General features: G+C 37.5%; 1 protein-coding gene across 2 annotated transcripts in view; it reads right to left on the minus strand.

The window, feature by feature from the left end:
* Positions 1-6,371: 6,371 nt before the first annotated feature.
* The window catches only part of TLK1 (tousled like kinase 1), a 197,692-nt gene continuing 182,457 nt past the window's right edge, over positions 6,372-21,606 (minus strand). For both annotated transcript variants that reach the window (XM_086718881.1, XM_086718880.1), the window contains exons 15-21: positions 19,856-19,947; positions 19,682-19,771; positions 19,111-19,280; positions 18,695-18,830; positions 15,484-15,595; positions 14,588-14,695; positions 6,372-8,133 (exon numbers count right to left, since the gene is read on the minus strand). In XM_086718881.1, coding sequence (XP_086575007.1) covers positions 7,957-8,133; positions 14,588-14,695; positions 15,484-15,595; positions 18,695-18,830; positions 19,111-19,280; positions 19,682-19,771; positions 19,856-19,947 — 885 coding nt within the window. In that variant the 3' untranslated portion in view covers positions 6,372-7,956. The remainder of the gene's footprint in view (positions 8,134-14,587; positions 14,696-15,483; positions 15,596-18,694; positions 18,831-19,110; positions 19,281-19,681; positions 19,772-19,855; positions 19,948-21,606) is intronic.

Consider the following 21,606-nt stretch of genomic DNA (forward strand, 5'->3'; position numbering starts at 1 on the left):
TGTCAGCACAGAGCCCAACGTGGGGCTGGAACCCATGAACTACAAGATCATGACTTGAGCCAACTTAGACACTTAACCAGCTGGGCCACCCAGGTGGTTTATATATATAAATTTATATATATAAATATATATATAAAAATATATATTATATATATTTTTACAGAGAACAGGGGAGGGAAGACAGAGAGGTTGAGAGAGAATCCCAAGCACACCCCACACTGTCAGCACAGAGCCCAATGCAGGGCTTGAAGTCACAAGCCTGTGAGATCATGACCTGAGCTGAACTCTGACTGATTCACCCAGGCATTCTGATGGGTCTTGTTGTTTTATCCATGCAGTCTCCTAATGTCTTTTGATTGGAGCATTTGGTCCATTTACATTTAAAGTAATTATTGACACCTCACAATCCCAGACTTCAAGCTATACTACAAAGCTGTAATGATAAAGACAGTATGGTTACTGGCACAAGAACAGACACTCAGATCAACGGAGCAGAATAGAGAACCCAGAAATGGACGCACAAACATATGGCCAACTAATCTTTGACAAAGCAGGAAAGAATATCCAATGGAATAAAGACAGTCTCTTCAGCAAGTGGTGCTGGGAAAACTGGACAGTGACTTGCAGAAGAATGAACCTGGACCACCTTCTTACACCATACACAAAAATAAACTCAAAATGGATGAAAGACCTAAATGTAAGACAGGAAGCCATCAAAATCCTTGAGGAGAAAGCAGGCAAAAACCTCTTTGATCTTGGCTGCAGCAACTTCTTACTCAAAATGTCTCCAGAGGCAAGGGAAACAAAAGCAAAAATGAACTACTGGGACCTCATCAAAATAAAAAAGCTTCTGCACAGTGAAGGAAACAATCAGCAAAATTAAAAGGCAACTGACAGAATGGGAGAAGATATTTGCAAATGACATGTAAGATAAAGGGTTAGTATCCAAAACCTATAAAGAACTTATCAAACTCAACACCCAAAAAACAAATAATCCAGTGAAGAAATGGGCAAAAGACATGAATAGACATGTCTCCAAAGAAGACATCCAGATGGCCAACTGACACATGAAAAATGCTCAACATCAGTCTTCATCAGGGAAATACAAATCAAAACCAAATGACTAACATTAACAACTCAGGCAACAACTGATGTTGGCGAGGATGAAGAGAAAGAGGATCTCTTTTGCACTGCTGGTGGGAATGCAAGCTGGTGCAGCCACTGTGGAAAACAGTATGGAGATCCCTCAAAAAGTTAAAAATAGAACTACCCTATGACCCAGCAATTGAACTACTGGGTATTTATCCACAGGATATAGGTGTGCTGTTTCGAAGGGACACATGCACACCTATGTTTACAGCAGCACTATCAACAATAGCCAAAGTATGGAAAGAGCCCAAATGTCCATTGATGGATGAATGGATAAAGAAGATGTGGTGTGTATGTATGTGTATACACACACACACACACACACACACACACACACACACACACAATGGAGTATTACTTGGCAATCAAAAAGAATGAAATCTTGCCATTTGCAACTATGTCAGTGAGGACTTTAAGACACAGAACAGATGAACATAAGGGAAGGGAAGCAAAAATAATATAAAAACAGGGAGGGGGACAAAACTAAGAGACTCTTAAATATGGAGAACAGAGGGTTACTGGAGGGGTTCTGGGAGGGGGGATGGACTAAATGGATAAGGGGCATTAAGGAATCTACTCCTGAAATCAGTGTTGCACTATATGCTAACTAATTTGGATATAAATTAATAAAATTAAAAATTAAAAAAGTCATTATTGATAAGTACTTATTTCCATTTTTGCTAATTGTTTTCTGGTTGTTTTCGTAGTTCTGTTTTTTCTCCTCCTTTCCCAGTCTTATTATTTGATGACTTTCTTATGCTTGGATTCCCTTTTATTTACTTATTTATAATATAAGGTTTTTAGCTTGTGGTACCATGACGTTTATATATAGCACTTTATCTATATAGCAGTCTATTTAAAATTGATGGATGTTTAAGATTGGACAAATTTTAAAAGTGCATTTTTTTTGTTTTTACTCCTCGTCCCCCCCCCCCGATTTATGTATTTGACACATTTTACATCCTTTGTCTCTTAACTGTTTTAGATATAGTGGATTTTACTACTTTTGTCTTTTAAGCTTTATCCTAGGTTTATAAGTGATCTACCTTTACTATAGGTTTGCTTTTACTAGGGAAATTTTTTCTTATGTAATTTTCGTCTTATACTATTTTCTCTCCGTTTAAAGCCCCTTTGATATTTCTTTGAAGGCCATTTTGGTGGTGTTAAGCTCTTTTGACTCTTTATATTGCCTCTATTCTGAATAACTTTGCCTGGTATTTTTGTAGACTTTCTCTTTCAGCACTTTAAGCTCTATGTCCAATGTGGGGTTTGAACTCACATCCCCAAGATTGAGTTACATAAAGCCAGGCGCCCTTCCCTTTCAGTACTTTGAATATATCATGCTACTCTCTTCTGGCTTGTAATGTTTCTGCTGAAAACTCCACTGATAGACTTATGGATATTTCCTTGTACATAATTAATTGCTTTTCTCTTGTTGCTTTTCGGATAGTCTTTAACATTTTTATTATGTCTTGGTGTGAACCTCTTTGGGTTCATATTGTTTGAGGTTCTCTGTGATTCTTGGACCTGGATGTGTTTCTTTCTTGATTACTATTAATAAATTAAGTTTTCTGTCCTCCCTTTTCCCTTCTGGGGCTCCTATAATGTGAATGTTGGTATGTTTGTTGTTGTCACAGAGGTCCCTTAACCTAGCATCATAAAGATTTTTTTTTTTACTGTTCAGTTTAGATGATTTTGTTTTCTGTATCCTCTATTCTGCTGTTGATTGCTTCTAGTGTTTTTCATCTGTTACTGTACTCTTCAGCTCTGGTATGTATGCATGTATATGCGTGTGTGTGTGTGTGTGTGTGTGTACGTATTACTTATTTTCTACCCCTTTGTTGAAGATGAGTTTATCTTCTCCCAAGTTCTGTGAACATCTTTATGACCATTACTTTTATCAGGTAGATTGCTTATCTGTTTTATTTAGCTCTTTGCAGTTTTGTCTTGTTCTTTCATTTGGACCATATCCATGTGTTTCTTTTTGTCTGGCTGTTTCTATATAATATGTAGGCCTGCTACATCTCCTGGTTTTAGAGGTATCAGTATGTAGGTGTCCTGTGGGGTTCAGAAGCACAATCCCCCATGGTCACCAGAACAAGGCACTCTACAGGTGTCTCCTGTGGGCTGCATGTACCCTCCAGTTGTGACTGAACTGTCTTGACTTTTGTGTGTGCTGATGGGTGGGCAGACTTCCAGTGTGGGTGGCTGTAAGGCCCTGCAGTGATTTGGGGATGAGTTGCTAGGCAGGGCTGCCCCCATCCACAGGGCCAGAGGTGCTTTAAAGGGGAGCCAGTCTTGGGACGCTTGGGTGGCTCATTTGGTTAAGCGTCTGATTCTTGGCTCCAGCTCAGGCCGTGATCACTATTCCTGAGTTCTCTTTCTCTCCATCTGTTGTTCACATACACTATCAATAAATAAATAAATGGAGAGCCAGTCCTGACCAAGACTTCCCACCAGACTGTGGTGGGGCAGGCGGCAGCTATCTTGGAGGTATGCTTACTGAGAGATGGGTTAGGTGGGTCAGATCTGCAGGGAAATGCCAGGATTGGGTAAGTGGTGCTAGCAATGTAGATGAAGAGTCCTGAACTGGCACCTGCCAGGATTGGGCCTGCTAGGCTGAACGAAGGCAGGAACAATTGCACCCATCAGCACTGCCCTTCCCAGAGAATATTTCTACAGATCTGTGTTCCTTGTGTTCCTCTGGCACTGGCTTTAAAATGAGTCAATATATCTCACTTACATAGAACCTAGGCGCTTTTCAATCTGCTGCTTCTGTGCTGGGTCTTAGACTTTGAGAGTGCATTGGCCTTAAAGAGCAGAGACTCCGTTTCCTACAGCTCTCCCGGAGTTAAACCTGGCTGATTTTCAAAGCCAGACATTATGGGGGGATACCTTCCTGGTGTAGATTCCCAGGACAGGGAGGGGGACCCAATGGGCTTGAACCCTTCATTCCTCAGGCAAGACCTCTGCACCTGTGATACTCTTTTCTACTTGCAGGTTGCTAAGTGCTTTTCAAACTGCTGTTTTTCTACCGGGTCTCAGGGTGAGTCAGCTTGCATGCAGGCCCTCCAAGCAGTGATTCTGTTTTCCTATAGCACTTTGGGACCTCCTACAGGTCTACCCTGTTCCAAGCCAAATGTTCTGGTGGCTTGTCTGATGCAGACCTTGGGGGTCTAGAGTGCCCAGTGTGGGGCACCAACCTCTTGTTCTTCCTAGAGAAGCATCTCTCTAGTGTGAGATCTCGCCCTATTGTGTTGCCACACTGGAGTTTTTTTGTTTTGTTTTGAGACCATGTCTCTGCCTCTCCCTTCGCAATGTGATCATTTATATCCTTTGCTGTGGAGGGCAAAGCACAATCCCCCATGGTCACCAGAATAAGGCCCTCTACAGGTGTCTCCTGTGGGGCTGCATGTACCCTCCAGTTGTGACTGAACTGTCTTGACTTTTAATTCATTTAGTTTTCAGATCTTTTTCAGAGGGAGAGGATCCATATGTAGCTGTAGACTTGGTATGCCTGTGGGAGGGGGTGAGTACAGCGTCTTCATATACCACCATTTTCCCAGTTGTATCTTTTATTTATTTTTGAGAGAGCGAGAACAAACCCCAAGCAGCACGGAGCCTAATGCAAGGCTCGATCTCACAAACTGCAAGATCATGACCTGGGCCGAAATCAAGAGCCGGATGCTCAACCAACAGAGCCACCCAGGCGCCCCTTCTCAGCTGAATCTTGAAAATTAGCTGCTAAAGCAATTTTTGGGTTAGATTAAGCCTTCAGAACACTTAGATTCGGTTGTATTAGGGAAGAAAATGTTCAGATAACATATTAAAATTTAAAGTGAGACTGCAGAAAGACCTGCCAATATCAAAGTATGAGGTTTTTTTCACATTTCAAACAGCAATGTAGTAACTAAATTCTTAAAAGAACTGCTGTCTACATTAGCACTAAAACATAGCTAATAACATCTGATGTTAACATTGTATTTAATAAGTAATGAACAGCAAAACAAACAATATACTCTTTAAATGTTTCGCTGAAACTCTCCACCATTTTGGCTTCATGTAATGAGGTATTTGTAGAATATACAGTCACATTTGATGTACATTTAAACTGAGTTTTTTTTGGTTTTTGTTTTTAGAAGGGGATGGTGGTCAGTAAGGAAACAAACCTGACTTTATTTTTGAAAGACAAAAACCAAAAATCTACGCAACTCCCAATTTAAATTAGGGTGGTTTCTATACTTCCTCTTCACATGCATATACTAAATAAAGCTAATTCACATCAAAGAAAGGTTTTTAAATTATATGCAGAAACTATACATTTTACCTTGTATCACTGCTGACTCCTGATGGGAGACCTTGGCTTTGTCTTAGGGAAAAAAGACATGCTTTAATTCTAAGGACAGAATTCTGTAGATCAGGCAACAGTGTATGCTTCAAAAGATATTAGAGCCATAGACTGAAATTATTTAGTGATAGTTACCAATATCCCATATGAAGGTAACAGTAAATGATTCAGTTTGGCTCTGTCAGCCATCCTATACCTGCTGGGTTACTGGCATATGACCCAAAAGCTGTAGCATTTGTTGGGAAATACTTTAGGAAGAGATGGCGTATAAGTTGATTCATCTTGGACTCCAAATGACTACCTAAACTCAGGTCAGGGAAGCAGTGTCATTTCATGGCTTGTTTTCCTGCATTTCCACACTACGAGGCATTTTCACTCACTTGAAAATAGTATGATAACGCAGTGATCTAGTCCATACCACTTATTCGACCTAGTGTTAGCATCTCACTAAAACTTAGAAAACCAGGCATTTTCTTTTAATTCAGGACTTTAAGTGACAATTACTATGTGAAGACAATACTTTATGATTTGGAAAGATGAAAACTCAACAAAACTGAAAAATTTGCAGGCAGCATCTAAAGCACTCAATGAATGCTAACATTCCGTTACCATATCAGTATTTTTTAAAAATAAGATTTCTGTCTTAATCTATGGAAGAACAGGTATAGTAGCCCTTAGGCCACTCCTCATGGTGCTAAATGTTACTTACCCAGGACTAGCCTTGATAATGATTATTAGATTTGCTTAAACAGCTTGAAGCACTTGATACTTGAAGTATACTTAAAGAATTTACTGAGCTGATTCTTAAGGAGCCAAGTCAGTTATTAATATCCTAAGTCTTGAAAGCTCCCTTCAAATGTAATTTTCATAGTCCTTAAATTTTAATTGTCACTGTTTATTACTGTTTTGGCTACATTCTCTACAATTTCAGCAGCATCTTAAAGAGACAATGTGTCTATATGTACAATGAAAAAACAAAATGGCTTGCAACATGAGAAATCAGAGCCACAGTTTAACTGTACAATATTAAGGAGAATCTGTGGTATCACCTCCTTTTTCCGCAACATGGACAACTTACATGTAAGTATCAGCATTATGAATGTGACAAGTAATTCTTACAGGAGTAAAATACAACATCCTGAAAAATAATGGTTTCTACCATACAAGGCAGTTAGAAAATGTTCACATTTTAACAAATCTGTACAAACCACAAGAAACTTGTTTATGGGACCATCATCCCACCTTGCTGATAAGAACCTTCTAGAAATGTAGGATAAACATGAACAATTTATAAATCTAGTATCTATGTGCTCCACAGCCCTAGAACCCAAGAAACTGATTTAGTGAACCCTAATATGTCCAAGAAGGATCATTTTTTACATGCCTTGATTGTTAATGAATGCCAACCTTTAATATCTCTCTATGATGTACAGTCAACTTGCACCTTTAAAGAGGTCATTAAATTTTTTAGCAAAGAAGCAACGTCATTTAGCAGCAATTAAAGCGCCTTCAAGAAGACTTAAAAAAAATACAATATCCAATTAGAAAAGCCGTATTTTTAAACATTTGTACAAGAATAAGCTGCTGAAACTTGGTAATTGAAATACAACATCTGTACAACAATTTACAATAGAGCTAGAAGGGAACTTTATCATTATCCTGCATAGAACTGGTCTGGTCCACATTTGGTCACATACTATCACTTGTTTATGAACAAGGCCTGGTAATAAAGGGAAAATAATCTTAATTCTAACATGTTGAAAACACCAGAGATAATGCAATTTAGCGAATTCAACTGATTTCAAAACAAGCAGCTCATTTTGTCAAAGGTGTAAAGTATCTAGAAATAACAGCTCTCCCGTTAACATGACTAGTGTGTGTGGGGTGGGGAACGGACATGTGACTCCGAGGTACAACTTGGTAAAAGCCAGAATAGGCAAGTGACAAAGTCTAACTTTGTCCAAAGATGCTAACTCTCACATTCTACTACTACAAAACACAACTGTCACTGCCATTCAGTTCTTACTTTGGTTTCAGCAGGTTAACTGCTGAATGCTGAAGAATGTATCCAGGCACTATAGTTCTTGTGTTAGAAATATTTTTTCCGTGTGTTTTTAAATAATGAAAAACTACCCTTCATATTAGAACTCTCTAGTAACAACCAAATGTATTTAAGTATTATAAACGTTATTTACAGTGTTCCCCCAAACGATTTTTCTCCTTAGTATGGTATTCCTGTTCCTGTGCAACAGGCAGTCATCTTTCACTGCTTAAGGTTACAAAGTGTACACTTTATTCATTGTCCATGATCCACTCTCATACAAATGACGCTATGAAGAACTTCAGTTCACAAACAACCATGTCTGTGTGAAAAAGGAAACAAAAACAATCAAATGCTCTCAAACTCAAGTGTGTATCTGGAAGCAATTCAAAGATACCATGCCAATTTTGGAGGAAAATCAGTAAGTAATTATGCTTGAAGAAGGGGGTGTGGGGGATGCTGTGAGGCCAGCCATGTGTAAGTTTCCTGAAGAATTTGATCTTCTCATGTGCGGGAGAAGGTATGGGTCATTTGCCAGTTGGTGCACATCAAACCGATCTTCTTTTCGGTAGGCCAAACAGCGTCTTATAAAGGCCTTAAAAAAAAAAAAAATTCAGAAGTTAAAATTTTTGTTTTTAAAAAAATGTATTTTGGGGGGAGGGGCAGAGAGAGGGGGGCAGAGGATCTGAAATGGGCTCCGTGCTGACAGTAGTAAGCCTGATGTGGGGCTCGAGCTAAAGAATTGTGAGATCATGGACACTCAACTGACTGAGCCACCCAGGTGCCCCAATTTTTGCCCCTTCTAATCATCCTACAGAAGGATGAACACATTTAATAAATATATTTCATTTCATTAGTATTCAAATCTTTAAAATTCTGTAGCAATAAAATTCTTCAAATTCAACTCAATTCATCCTTAGTGGTTCACTTTAGTCTAAATGATAATTGCTACCGTTTAAACTTCCTGTTGGAAAGATGCATCTCATTTTTAAAAAAATTTACAGCTAGAACAAAAATTAGCATTTTAATCCCTTTTGGATATGTAGTTAATTCAGTGGCATTTTAAGTACATTCATGTTGTGAAACATCAAGATTGACCATGTCCAGAACATTTTCATCATCGAAAACTTATCCAACATCCAAAGCAGAAGTCAAAATTCTGTATCCATTAAACAAGAACTCCCCACTCCTCCTTCCCCCAGCACTTGGTAACCACTATTCTACAAGTAGAGTAAGATTTGTCCTTTTGTGTAAGGCTTATTTCCCTTACCATAACGCTTAAGAGTTCTCCATGTTGTAACATGCATCAGAATTTCATTTCTTTTTAAGGCTGAATACTCCATTCCATGCAATTACCACATTGTATTTATCCATTTATCTGTTGACTGACATTTGCATTGTTTCTTCCTTTTGACTACTGTGAATAATGCTGCTGTGAGCAATGGTATATAAATATCTATTTGATCCTTGCCTTTGGGGGAGGGGGGGCATATACCTAAAAGTGGAATTGCTGGATGACAATTATTTTTAAAAACTGAAGCATAACTGACTGATCTATAACATTAGTTTTAAGTGTGCAACCTAATAATTCGATATTTGTATATTGCAAAATGACCAGCACAATGTTAACTAGTTAACATCCATCACCAAAGTTACAACTGTTCTTTAAGTTTATTTACTTTCAGAGAGTGAGAGTGAGCAAGCCAGCATGAGTTGGGGGTGGGGGGGTGGCAGAGAGAAAGGGAGAGAGAGAATACCAAGCAGGCTCCACACTGTCAGCACGGAGCCTGATGCAGAGCTTCACTTCATAAACGCTGAGATCATGACCTGAGCTGAAATCAAGAGATGGATGCTTAACTGACTGGGCCGCCCAGGAGCCCATTTTTCTTTCATTTGATAAACTTAAAATCTATTCTCATAGCAACTTTCAAATATATAGTGTTATTAATTATAGTCACTATACTGTACATTACATCCCCATGACTTAATTTTTTAATTTACATCCAAATGAGTTAACATATAGTGCAACAATGATTTCAGAAGTAGATTCCTTAATGCCCCTTACCCATTTAGCCCATCCACCCTCCCACAACCAACCCTTTGTTCTCTATATTTAAGAGTCTCTTATGCTGTCCCCTCTCATTTTTGCTTCCCTTCCCTTATGTTCATCTGTTTTGTATCTTTAAAAAAATTTTTAACATTTTATTTTTGAGAGAGCATGAATGGGGAGGGGAAGAGAGAGAGGGAGACACAGAATCTAAAGGGGGCTCCAGGCTCTGAGCTGTCAGCACAGAGCCTGAATCGGGGCTCAAACTCATGAACCGTGAGATCGTGACCTGAGCGGAAGTCAGTCACTTAACTGACTGAGCCACTCAGGTGCCTTTATCTTCTGTTTTGTATCTTAAATTCCTCATATGAGTGAATCCCCATGACTTATTCTGTAACTGGAAGCTTTGACCCTACCCTTATCGCTTATTCTGCTCACCCCCTACTCCCTGCTTCCCACCAGTCTGTTCTTTGTATCCATGAGCTTGGATTTTTTTTCCATATACAAGTGCGATTAGATGGTATTTGTCTTTCTCTGACTTATCTCACTTATTTAGCATAATGCATTTAAGGTCCATCCATGTTGTTGCAACTGGTGAGATCTTCCTTCCTTCTCATGGCTGAGTAATATCCTGTAAATGTGTGTGTGTGCATGTATATATACATATACACGCATATATACATATACATACACACATGTTCAGCCACTATGTTGTTTTCATGTCTTGGCTACTGTAAATAATGCTGCAGTGAACACAGAGGTGCAGGTGTATTTTCCAATTTGTGTTTTCCTTTTCTGTGGATAAATACCCAGAAGTAGAATTACGTGATCACATGGAAATTCTATTTTTAATTTTTTGATAAAACTCCATACTATTTTCCACAGTGGCCATACCAATTTACATTCCCACCAAACTGTGCACAAGGGTTCCCTGTTCTCCACATCCTTGCCAATACTTGTTTCTTGCCTTTCTAACAGCCATTATAACAGGTATGACGGGATATCTCACTGTGGTTTTGATCTGCACTTCCCTGATTAGTGATGATGAGCACCTTTCTGTGTATCTGTTAGCTATATGTCTTCTTTGGAAAAGTGTCTATTCAGATACTCTGCTCAGGGCAATCAGATTATTTTCTGCTATTGAGTTGTATAAGCTCTGTACATATTTTGGATATTCACCCCATATCAGCTATGATTTGCAAATATTTTCTCCCATTTGGTAGGCTGCCTTTTCATTTTGTCAAATCCTTTGCTATGTAGAAGGTTTTTCATTTGATGTACTCCCACTTGTCTATTTTTGCTTTTGCTGCCTTTGCTTTTGGTGTCAGATCCACAAATCCTCACCACGGCTGATGTCAAGGAGCTTACTGGCCGTGTTTTCTTCCACTCGAGACTCTCATCCATTTTTAGTTTATTCTCGTGTATGGTGTAAGACAGTGGTCCACTTCTCACAATATCATTTATTGAAGAAACTGTCCTTTCTCTACTGTATAGTCTTGGCTCTTTTGTCATAAATTAATCATCTATGCATGGGTTTACTTCTGGGCTCTCTATTCTGTTCCACTGATTTTTCCCTTTTTTATGCCAATATCATACTGTTTTGATTGCTACAGCTTTGAAATATAGTTCAAAACCAAGCAGTTTAATGCCTTCAGCTTTGTTCTTTGGCTATCCAGGGTTCTTCTGTGGTTCCGTACAAATTTTAGGATTGTGGAATCTATTGTGTGGATTGTGTGAAAAATGCCATTGGAATTTTCATAGGGAGTACATTCAGTTTTCAGATTGCTTTGGGTAGTAAGGACTTTTTAATATTCTAATTCATGAGCACAGAGTATCTTTCCATTTATCTGTATTGTTTTCAATTCCTTTCATCAATGTTTTATAAGTTTTCAGCATACACATCCTTCAATTCCTTGGCTAAATTTATTCCTAATTTTCTTTTTGATGCAACTGTAAATGGGACAGTTCTCTTAATTTCTGTTACTAGTGTACAGAAATCCAATAGATTTTTGCGTACTGATCTTTATATCCTGCAACTTTACTGAATTTTTTTATTAGTTTTGGGTGCAGTCTATTTAGAGTTTTCTATATATATATTGTCATCTGCAAATAGTGACCTTTTTACTTCTTCCTTTCCAAATTGGATGCCTTTTATTTCTGTTTCTTGCCTACTTGCTCTGGCAAGAACTTCCAAATACTATGTTGAATATGGAAAGCTGCTGCATTTTTCCTTATACAATTGTAAACTCCTAGAATTTTTCTTCTGCTGAAAGACTCCTCTCACCCTCCTTCCATTTTACTGTCAGTTTATTCTGGCCACAGGGTATGATGCCGCTTGTTATATTTCTTTCCTTTTTAAACATCTTTCTTTAGATGAAGGGAATGCTGAAGTGATACTTCTATTGGGGTTTGTTTCTTAGGTTAATATCATGTATCAGTATACTTTTGAAAAAACTAATGGAATATAATCCGTATCTGTTTTTCCTTCTCAAACTGGTTTTATATATTGTCCTTCAAAATGGCCTCTTATTTTTTAAAGAAATCTAACATTTACAAGACAGTACACAAATCCTGAGTGTATAGCACAAAGCAAATCTACGTAACTGGCAACCAGAACAAGAAAAAGAACTTTACCAGAACCTCTAGTCTCTTCGTGCCCCTTTCCAGGCACTGGCTCTGTCCACAATAATCTGTTTCCTGACTTCTAATACTGTAGCTGAGTTTTGGTTGTTCTGAACTTTATTTAAGTGGAATTATAGCTTATGTTCTCTTTTGCCTGGCTTCTTTCACTCAGTACTATATTTGAGAGATTCATCCAATTTTTGCAACAGATAAAACATTCTCAAGGGATAACTGATTGTTTCCTTTTAATCCTGACACTAGAAATAACTTTAGCAGCTTGTCTTGAAATTCCCAACTTCCAGATACATTCATGAATTAAAGCATTTGTAGGGAAACTACAAGTAAGAGACATAACTTTAAAATCAAAGCTTAATCACCTTAAAAAGTATTCTGCACCTTCTCAGTTTGAAATTCATTATAAGTAATTTTTTTTCTTTAAAAACAAAACCTAGCTTTTCTCATCATTATACCTTGGGTATTAGCTAATATTTACTAAAATTTTTTCCGAATCCTTAGGTCTTAATCATTTTCTGAGTGGTCACTGAAACCCAACATGGAGAAAAAAATATCAAGAGTGACTGATATGTTCAAGGCAGAGTTTTAGAAGATGAAAAGCTGCTGACAGCAAGGTTAGGAAGTCTACAAGGAGAAAATGTACTTCAGATGCCCACACCAGGTCAGTGGAGGTACTTGGTAAAGGTGTACTCTGTAAGGATGAGATCTGAAAAAGAACACATGCAAAACCCCACAAAAAACAATGTGATCTTCCCCATCCCAGATCTGAGGTGGGGGAGCCTAGGAAGAGCCTAAGGCTAGACTCAGGGATTGTCAAATGGGACTTCTTTTTGGCACACTACATTCATGCCTGGTCACTTCTGCCGGTTGATTCATTTAGTTTCTGTTCTCATGAAGGCAGAATTTAGATGCCAACAAAAGGAGACATATTTACCTTATGAAAAATACGTGATGTTCTTATATCTAGAAGATAATGAATTATCTTCTAAGAGTCATCCAAATAACTTGCTAAAGCACCAGTTAAGATGTAACAGACAAAATGAAATACAAGACGGTTCCAAAAAGCACAGAGTACAAAAAAACCCTAGTAAGTACATCTTCAGTTATGAAGGTCACTCAATGAATGGTAACATCTAGCAGTATTTTATCTATATTCTAAGAAACTATATAATGCCTGTTTATGAATTATCCTTATAGCCTAGACTACTCACACCAGAAAAAATGGGAACTTCATGTGTTTTTTTTCTCAGCAATTTCATAGGTTTTAAAAAGGAAAAGATGCCAACAGGGCTCACAGAGAAATGAGCTTTGTGAGAAGGATAACAAAGCAGGAGTGAAAATACAAATGTGAAAGGCCAACAGGATGAAGGTGGGAAGATGTAAGTACCGTAAACATTCTATTAATTAGAAATGGCTATTCTGTGTTACCACACAGACATATGGATTAGAACTACAGGAAGCCACTATTACAGATTCACAGACCGCTACATGGAAGCACAGGTGATGAAGAGGTCAGGCTTTTTCCACAGCTACTGTAGGGTGGCATACGGTCAACAGTGAATTCTGGAGTCTAGCGTAAGTGAATACTTTGGTCCACAGCTCTCCTACTTACTAGCTAGTTTGCTTCTGGGCAAAGTACTTCTATGATGGCTTAGCTGGCCTCCTACTTTATACAATGGGAATAACAAGAAACTGATCTACACCTCATAAGGTTGTTAATAGATAAAGTATCAACACAATGCTTGGCACACAAGCACTAAATAAATGGTAGTTATTACTACTTTTATTACTTCTTATACACTTAAAATACTTCAGTATTAACATAAGTTTGTGATTTTCCCTTGCTCTCCACAAAGCAAGCTGGTGTGATCAAAGAATCAGGGACTGTATTTGGGTCTTGAAAACTATCAAAACCAAAGACCGAAGAAACAATTTTCCAGAGCAAATAACCAGTCCCAACGGGACAGATTTCACTGTGGTAGTGATCCCTTTTACTTTACTTGTAAGTACAGTTGACCCTTGAACAATGTGGGGGTTAGGGGCACAACTGAAAATCCAAATATAACTTAAATGCCCAAAAATGTAACTACAAATAGTCTAGTGTTGACTGGAAGCCTTACCAACAACAAACAGTTGAGTAATATATATGCTGTAGGTTATACATATTAAATGCTGTATTCTGTCAATAAAAAATTAGAGAAAAGAAAATGTTAAAATCATAAAATACATTTATAGTATTGTACTGTTTACTGAAGAAAATCCACATTAAGTAGACCTGTGTGGTTCAAAAGTCAATTGTACTTTGTTTTAAGCACAATTTATGAAAAGAATTACTTCACAAAACCTATTTACATAAATTTAATACCTTTGCTTCACTGCTTACAACTGGTTTTACAGGGAACTGGACTTCTGTGGCTTTTAATATTGTATTTTCTTGAAGAATGTCTTGTTGAGATTGATTGTGACCAAATGGCTTAAAAAAAAAAAAAATAAAATGTTTAAATATTTTGTGAGAAATTTCTAAGAGTAATTATCAGTGAATCCCCAAGATACAAATGATTTGTATTCTAAAAAATCCTGTCCTCAGTTATTTGGAACTTGGGATGCATTTTCTTAAAACAAGGTTCTGAGAGCAGGCTGAGTAAACCCATCTAATCAATCCTCCACATAGCTTAAACGTTGTGAATAAGCACAGAAAATAATGCTGTTACAATATAATCAAGATAAAAATATAAAAAGAAATCAAAATTATGACTGGTCAAAAAATTGAAATACGATTAGAGGAGTAAGAAGCAGTGAAAATGTCTGTGAAAATTCCAAAGAATAAAATACCTGATCACAATACACTCCCTTTAATGACAACTCAGGGATGGGAAAGTGTCTGTGGCAGCTCACAGTTCTGACTTCAATATAAAGAGAGGTTTGGAAAGAATTAAGGCTAAGTTTGATGAAGTTTCCCTGAGAAAGCTAAACTGAGTAGGAGGAGGGGAGACAATGTGAGCAAATAGAGAGAATGGAGAATGAAAAGTGTTTTCCACTTTCCAATATCCCTAAATAGCAGAAAATGTTAGCACTATTAACAGATAGCTTCTTTTACTTTAAAAAAAAAAAAGGGGGGGTGGGTAGGGATGCCAAAAGCAACTTAAGTAAGCTGCCTGGCTTTCCTTAGAAGGGTCTACACTGACTTGAAGTTAAACTTTGCATTTAAAAAGGAAATTCAACTTATCTCCACACAGCAGAATCCTGCATACTTTAACTTACCTTTCTACCATAAAGACACTGAAAGAAGATGACTCCAACTGACCATACATCAACCTTGTTGGAAATCTTTGGTGGTTCTTTTCCAACCACAAAACACTCAGGAGGTAAATACCTATAGTTTTTTTGGGGGGTGGGGTGGGGAGGGTAGAAAACAGGAAAGGATACTGTTAAGAATCTGTAACTTAAAGCCTTCTCAGTGTACATTTAGAATACCCAGAACACTCCTGTCATCTATACATAAAACCTTAGGACTTTTATCAATGAAAATGACCAAAACTTTTGAAGCATTTACATCCTTGTGTTATCTGACTCTAGAGTCAAAACCTACAACTTTGTGATGAAGTCTGCAATATACACATATTATGTATACGTATTATACATACTAACAAATCTTTCATTTCTGTAGACAATATATATATAATCATTAGAAATTACAATGTTCTAATTTGAGCAAGCAATAATAAATGCTCTCCCATGCCCTTTCACCTGAGTTCAAACCGTAGACAATTCTCTTCCTAAAGCACCTATCTGACCACTTGGTTCTTCTGTTTAAAAAACTGCAACAGGGGCGCCTGGGTGGCGCAGTCGGTTAAGCGTCCGACTTCAGCCAGGTCACGATCTCGCAGTCCGTGAGTTCGAGCCCCGCGTCGGGCTCTGGGCTGATGGCTCAGAGCCTGGAGCCTGTTTCCGATTCTGTGTCTCCCTCTCTCTCTGCCCCTCCCCCGTTCATGCTCTGTCTCTCTCTGTCCCAAAAATATAAATAAACGTTGAAAAAAAAAAATTTAAAAAAATAAAAAAAAATAAAAAAAATAAATAAATAAAAAAAACTGCAACATCATGAACCACCAGATTAAGACCTCCTAGCTCTTGTTGGTACACACAGACCCATCCTAATCTAGAAGCAACTTAAATTTCCAAAATCTGCACTCCCTCTTCTCCTTCATTCCCACACCTCCTCCAACTGGCTAGGCAAAAACAATTCACTTGGTTCCCCAACAATGCCCTCTGCTGCATCCACCCCCACTACCCACCACCTTCCTATGCTTAATATGAATCTCTAATGCCTTCCCTGACCACTCCATTTGGTGAGTACCTTCTCTCTTTTAAAAGCCACTGGACCTTCATAAGCCTTCTCTGTTTCCTCCAGGCTGAGCTTTGCTCCCTCCCTACGTAACCAGCAGATGTTATGGTACCTCTATTATGGCATTAAACTAAAATCCCACTAAACTGTGAGCAGAGCTCAAGGAGCTCTTATTATTCAATGTGTAGTTTTTGAACACAGCAGCATCTGAAATATGTTAAGAATTCAAAAATACTATTTTCTATTTTTAAGTTCATAATTTTATATAAAGGAAAAGTAAAAATAAATTTGTCACACCTTAGATTATAAGTAAAAAAATCAACCAGGGATGCAAGCATCTCCCACCTTAAAATTTAGATAAACTTAAAAAATCCTGGAAAGGAGTTTTTTTTTTTCCTTTAGTTTTATACTATGATAAAATCATTTACATTTCAGCAGAAATGGATAGATTTCTTAAAAAAAAAAAACTTTTTGAAAAAGAACCAACAAAAATGACCAATAATTTATTTGGAATGTAAATCCTTTTCTACCCCCCAAATCAAGTAAAAAGCCAGACTTGTTTTATGATAAAAATATGGATTTTGTGTATATTTATGAAACAAGAATGGCTTGTACACACTATGCTGCACTGTCTCTTGAGGCAAAAGTGTAGAACCAAAGAGAGAAATTGTAGGGAGAGAGACCCAAAGCTGGAGAGAAATGACCACGAGGACTTAGTGAAAAATTGCATTTGAGGCCTGAGAGGAAAGGGGAGATAAAACTGATTTTCTTCTAACTGGTAACTGACAAATAGTTTATACATTTCTGGGGATGAGATGTAATTTGCGAAAGTACTATATATATGTATTGTAAAAGACTGTAGAGAACATCGCAGTTTACCAAACACACAGCTAAGAAACTTAAAACCATTTTTAAAAACGTTTCTATGGGAAATACATTCCAGGTTACTACATGGAAATACTCCAGCCCTCCTGTCAGAGGTAAATCTCCTTGCCCAGACCTCCACTAGCAAAGCCGGAGTGCGAGGGAAACAACATAGCAGGAAACTCTGCAGAGGAAGGATGATCTATTATTTAGAACTGTCTAAATCTACTACGTCAAGCTGTCATCCATAGAATCCAGGGTTCTATAAAGGAGACTCGATGCTGCAACTCTAAAGACTGCTGATTGAGGATACTAACTTTTAGGGGGTTACTAATTTGATAATTTTCTTTAAATATGGAAGAAAAATCCATGACCTACTATCTTACTCATATTCCTAGAAAATGGTACAAGCAGAATTTGAGAGTAAAATGGTTTTAGAAGAATATAGGGAAAGTCAAGTTCACACAGACCGGCGGCATCCTGTGGAACTGGTTATTATGTGCCCAGGCTGTGTGAAGACTGTTCTAGAAACTAGTCTCCATCCTGTTCAATGAAGTTGTGTACAGTTCTGTCTCCAATTAAAATTTTACTCCTTTTGCTAAACTAAGTTTGTTTTGAAATCTTATAGTCTTATGTTCTCCACTTTGGTGCATTTGACCAGAAGTTTGAAAATTCACTGAGAAGTGATTTTTGTCAACACCTTGGTACTCTGAAGGGAATGACACTCATTTAGACTTAGATCTATGAATCTATAGTTCTATCCAGAGTTTATACATATGAAGTTATTAAAAGGGATTTCTGAGAGTCAAGTCCAAAGACCAAGAATATGCTAAACTTCTTTCCCATTGTAAGATCAATGCAATCTTCATCTTCAACAAAAACCAAAAACTTCTACAATGAGGGCTTCATGCTTATGACTATTGCTTGTAATAGTTATGTTGTTATATTCACGTAAGTATTTTTACTCATGATAAACATCACTTGAATATACAGAAAGAAAATCTGTAATTTTCTATGTGAGGCGTTTCTGGCTGGTAGATCCTGAAGTCACTCACTGATGCCAAGTCATTCTCCCTTCACTTACCTCATATTTATAGTTAAGGGCAGATGAGAAAAGAAGGCTGATGACAGGAATCTCCCTCTTGACTCAAACTTCGCATTAGTACCCCCTCACCACAGTAACCTCCAAAATACATGAACATAAAAACTAAACTCTCACAAAAAGTAGTCTACACAATTTCAATTCAAGATAAATTATACATTTACCAGTAAGTGCCTGCCCCTTGAGAAGTTAGATCCATTCCATCTACACCATAGCTATCATCATCCATAATCTTAGATAGACCAAAATCAGTGATTTTGATTTCTCCACATGCTGTGCCATCTACCAGAAGAATGTTTCCTAAGAACAAAATATAAGGTTTTTTTTTTTCTTCAATGACACATAGATGCTGACTTGTGGGCAACAAACAGATATTTAAAAATACATAGTTAAAAATGTAAACAAATTATAATTTTAAAGTGTGGTAACACAATAAACATTTTAAATTCTTCTAGTATTCCATGGAGTTTTTTGTAAAAAGCTAAACCACAAAGCATATTTGCAGATAACTTAATAAATAAAAACCACAGTCTTTAAAGTTTAAAAAAATATAATTATTTTGACAAATTTTATTAATTACCTGGCTTAAGATCATAATGTATAATAGGGGGTTTGATTTCATTGAGATATCTTAGTGCATTTACAATTTGCATTACAATAGACCTAGCTTCCTTCTCTGACATTAATTTATGTTGCTTCAGATAGAAATCCAAGTCATTGCCTTCACAGTATTCTAACACTGTACAAAACCTACAATGAAGAGAAAAAAAATTAGACTTAAAATATCACCCAATAATTATCACAGTGGAGAAATGAAGTGTATATCATAACAGAATAGGGAAAGCAAAAAAGCAAACAGTTTCTCTTAAAAACTAAATCCTTGGGGCGCCGGGGTGGCACTGTCGGTTAAGCGTCCGACTTCAGCCAGGTCACGATCTCGCAGTCCGTGAGTTCGAGCCCCGCGTCAGGCTCTGGGCTGATGGCTCAGAGCCTGGAGCCTGTTTCCGATTCTGTGTCTCCCTCTCTCTCTGCCCCTCCCCCGTTCATGCTCTGTCTTTCTCTGTCCCAAAAATAAATAAAAAACGTTGAGAAAAAAAAAATTTTTTTAAATAAAAAAAAATAAAAACAACTAAATCCTTATATTCACTTACGTATCTGTATCCAAGGAGAAATAATCATAGAGTTTAACTATCCTAGGGTGATCCAGTTCTTTATGTATTCTATATTCTCTGCAGGCATGTCTATGAGAAAAGAGAGTATATTCATTCTCCATGACTATTAAATGTACTTTCACTTGATACAAACCAGAAAGTATTAATATTTACTTGTGGTAGTTTTCCTTCTTCTCATCCCTCCAGCTTTTATTAAGCTGATGGATCTTCACAGCAGCATATCTTTGTTCATAAAGGTCAAAAGCCTAGAATTCAAGGCATAGTAAAGTTAGGACCAAAGATCAACTGAATAGCTGAAGAGATTTTTACAAATTTTTTGGTGATGATTTTTGCAGTAATATGGAATTAGAACGTACACTACAGTTTTTGAACTATGATTATATATAGTTCTATGACACATTTATTACTGGAAAAAAGATACAAATTCCATCATACTACATCAGAGAAAACTTTAATGTGAATTTTCATATTCAAGTTCGTAAGTACCAATATATTGAATCAAGATAAAACAAAGTTATTGTTTTCTTTCTTTACACATGAATCTGGCTCCTCTCTACTGGCAGTAGCAGTAAGCAGCCAACAGAACAGATGGCTATAGTGTGTTTTTTATGGGCCGGACAAAGCAAACCTTTTTCCTCTACCTTTTTCTAGCAACTCCCCACTTCTTTAAAAATAAACAGGTTCCAGGGCGCCTGGGTGGCGCAGTCGGTTAAGCGTCCGACTTCAGCCAGGTCACGATCTTGCGGTCCGTGAGTTCGAGCCCCGCGTCAGGCTCTGGGCTGATGGCTCAGAGCCTGGAGCCTGTTTCCGATTCTGTGTCTCCCTCTCTCTCTGCCCCTCCCCCGTTCATGCTCTGTCTCTCTCTGTCCCAAAAATAAATAAACGTTGAAAAAAAAAATTAAAAAAAAAAATAAAAATAAAAAAAATAAACAGGTTCCTAACAATTTCCAACTGTTTAAAAAATTATAAACTTTGATTATGAAACTGTTCAAACATAACCATAACCATACCACATATCATTTTATCACATCTAACTACATGAATAATTTCTTAAAATCTCTTCTAATACCCAACTTGTCTTCAATTTTCACTGGTTGTCTTAAAAAAAAGGTTCTTATACTGGTTTGTTCAAATCATCAGCCTAATTCTTACATAAAAAAATTAAGAATGATTAGTATTCTTTTAAGGTCTTGGGTAATTTATAAATTAAAAAAAAAAACACACTTGAATGTCATCAAAGAGAGATCTACTAATTTAGGTTCTGTTGTGATTTATACATAAAGGTGTCCCTTTATTAAAAACTTTTTTAAAAATATTCATTTTTGAGAGAGACAGACAGTGAGCGTGGGAGGTGCAGAGACAGAGGGAGTCACAGAATCAGAGGCAGGCTCCAGGCTCCGAGCTGTCAGCACAGAGCCTGATGTGGGGCTTGAACTCACAAACCACGAGATCATGACCTGAGCTGAAGTCAAGCACTTAACCGACTGAGCCACCTGGGTGCCCCTGAAGGTATCCCTTAAAAAAAACAAAACAAAACAAAAAAAAAAAAACACTTAAGGGCGCCTGGGTGGCTCAGTTGGTTGGGCACCCAACTTCGGCTCGGATCATGATCTCGCGGTTTGTGAATTCGAGCCCCACATCGAGCTCTGTGCTGACAGCTTGGAGCCTGCTTCGAATTCTGTGTCTCTTTCTCTCTCTGCTCCTCCTCCACTTGTGCTCTGTCTCTATCAAAAATAAATCAATGTAAAATACATAAATAAATAAGCACTTAAAAGGTACATATTTATAAGAATGAAGGTCCCCAGTCCCTACTCCCCACACCCCCATCAACTTAACCTGAAAATAAACAGGAAACACAAACTGCTTGTCACATAAGCCTGAGATCAGAAATAATATAGGATGCA

The sequence above is a fragment of the Puma concolor genome, chromosome C1, assembly GCF_028749965.1.
Source record: "Puma concolor isolate L17-30 chromosome C1, mPumCon1.1.hap2, whole genome shotgun sequence".
NCBI classification, from domain to species: Eukaryota; Metazoa; Chordata; class Mammalia; order Carnivora; family Felidae; genus Puma; species Puma concolor.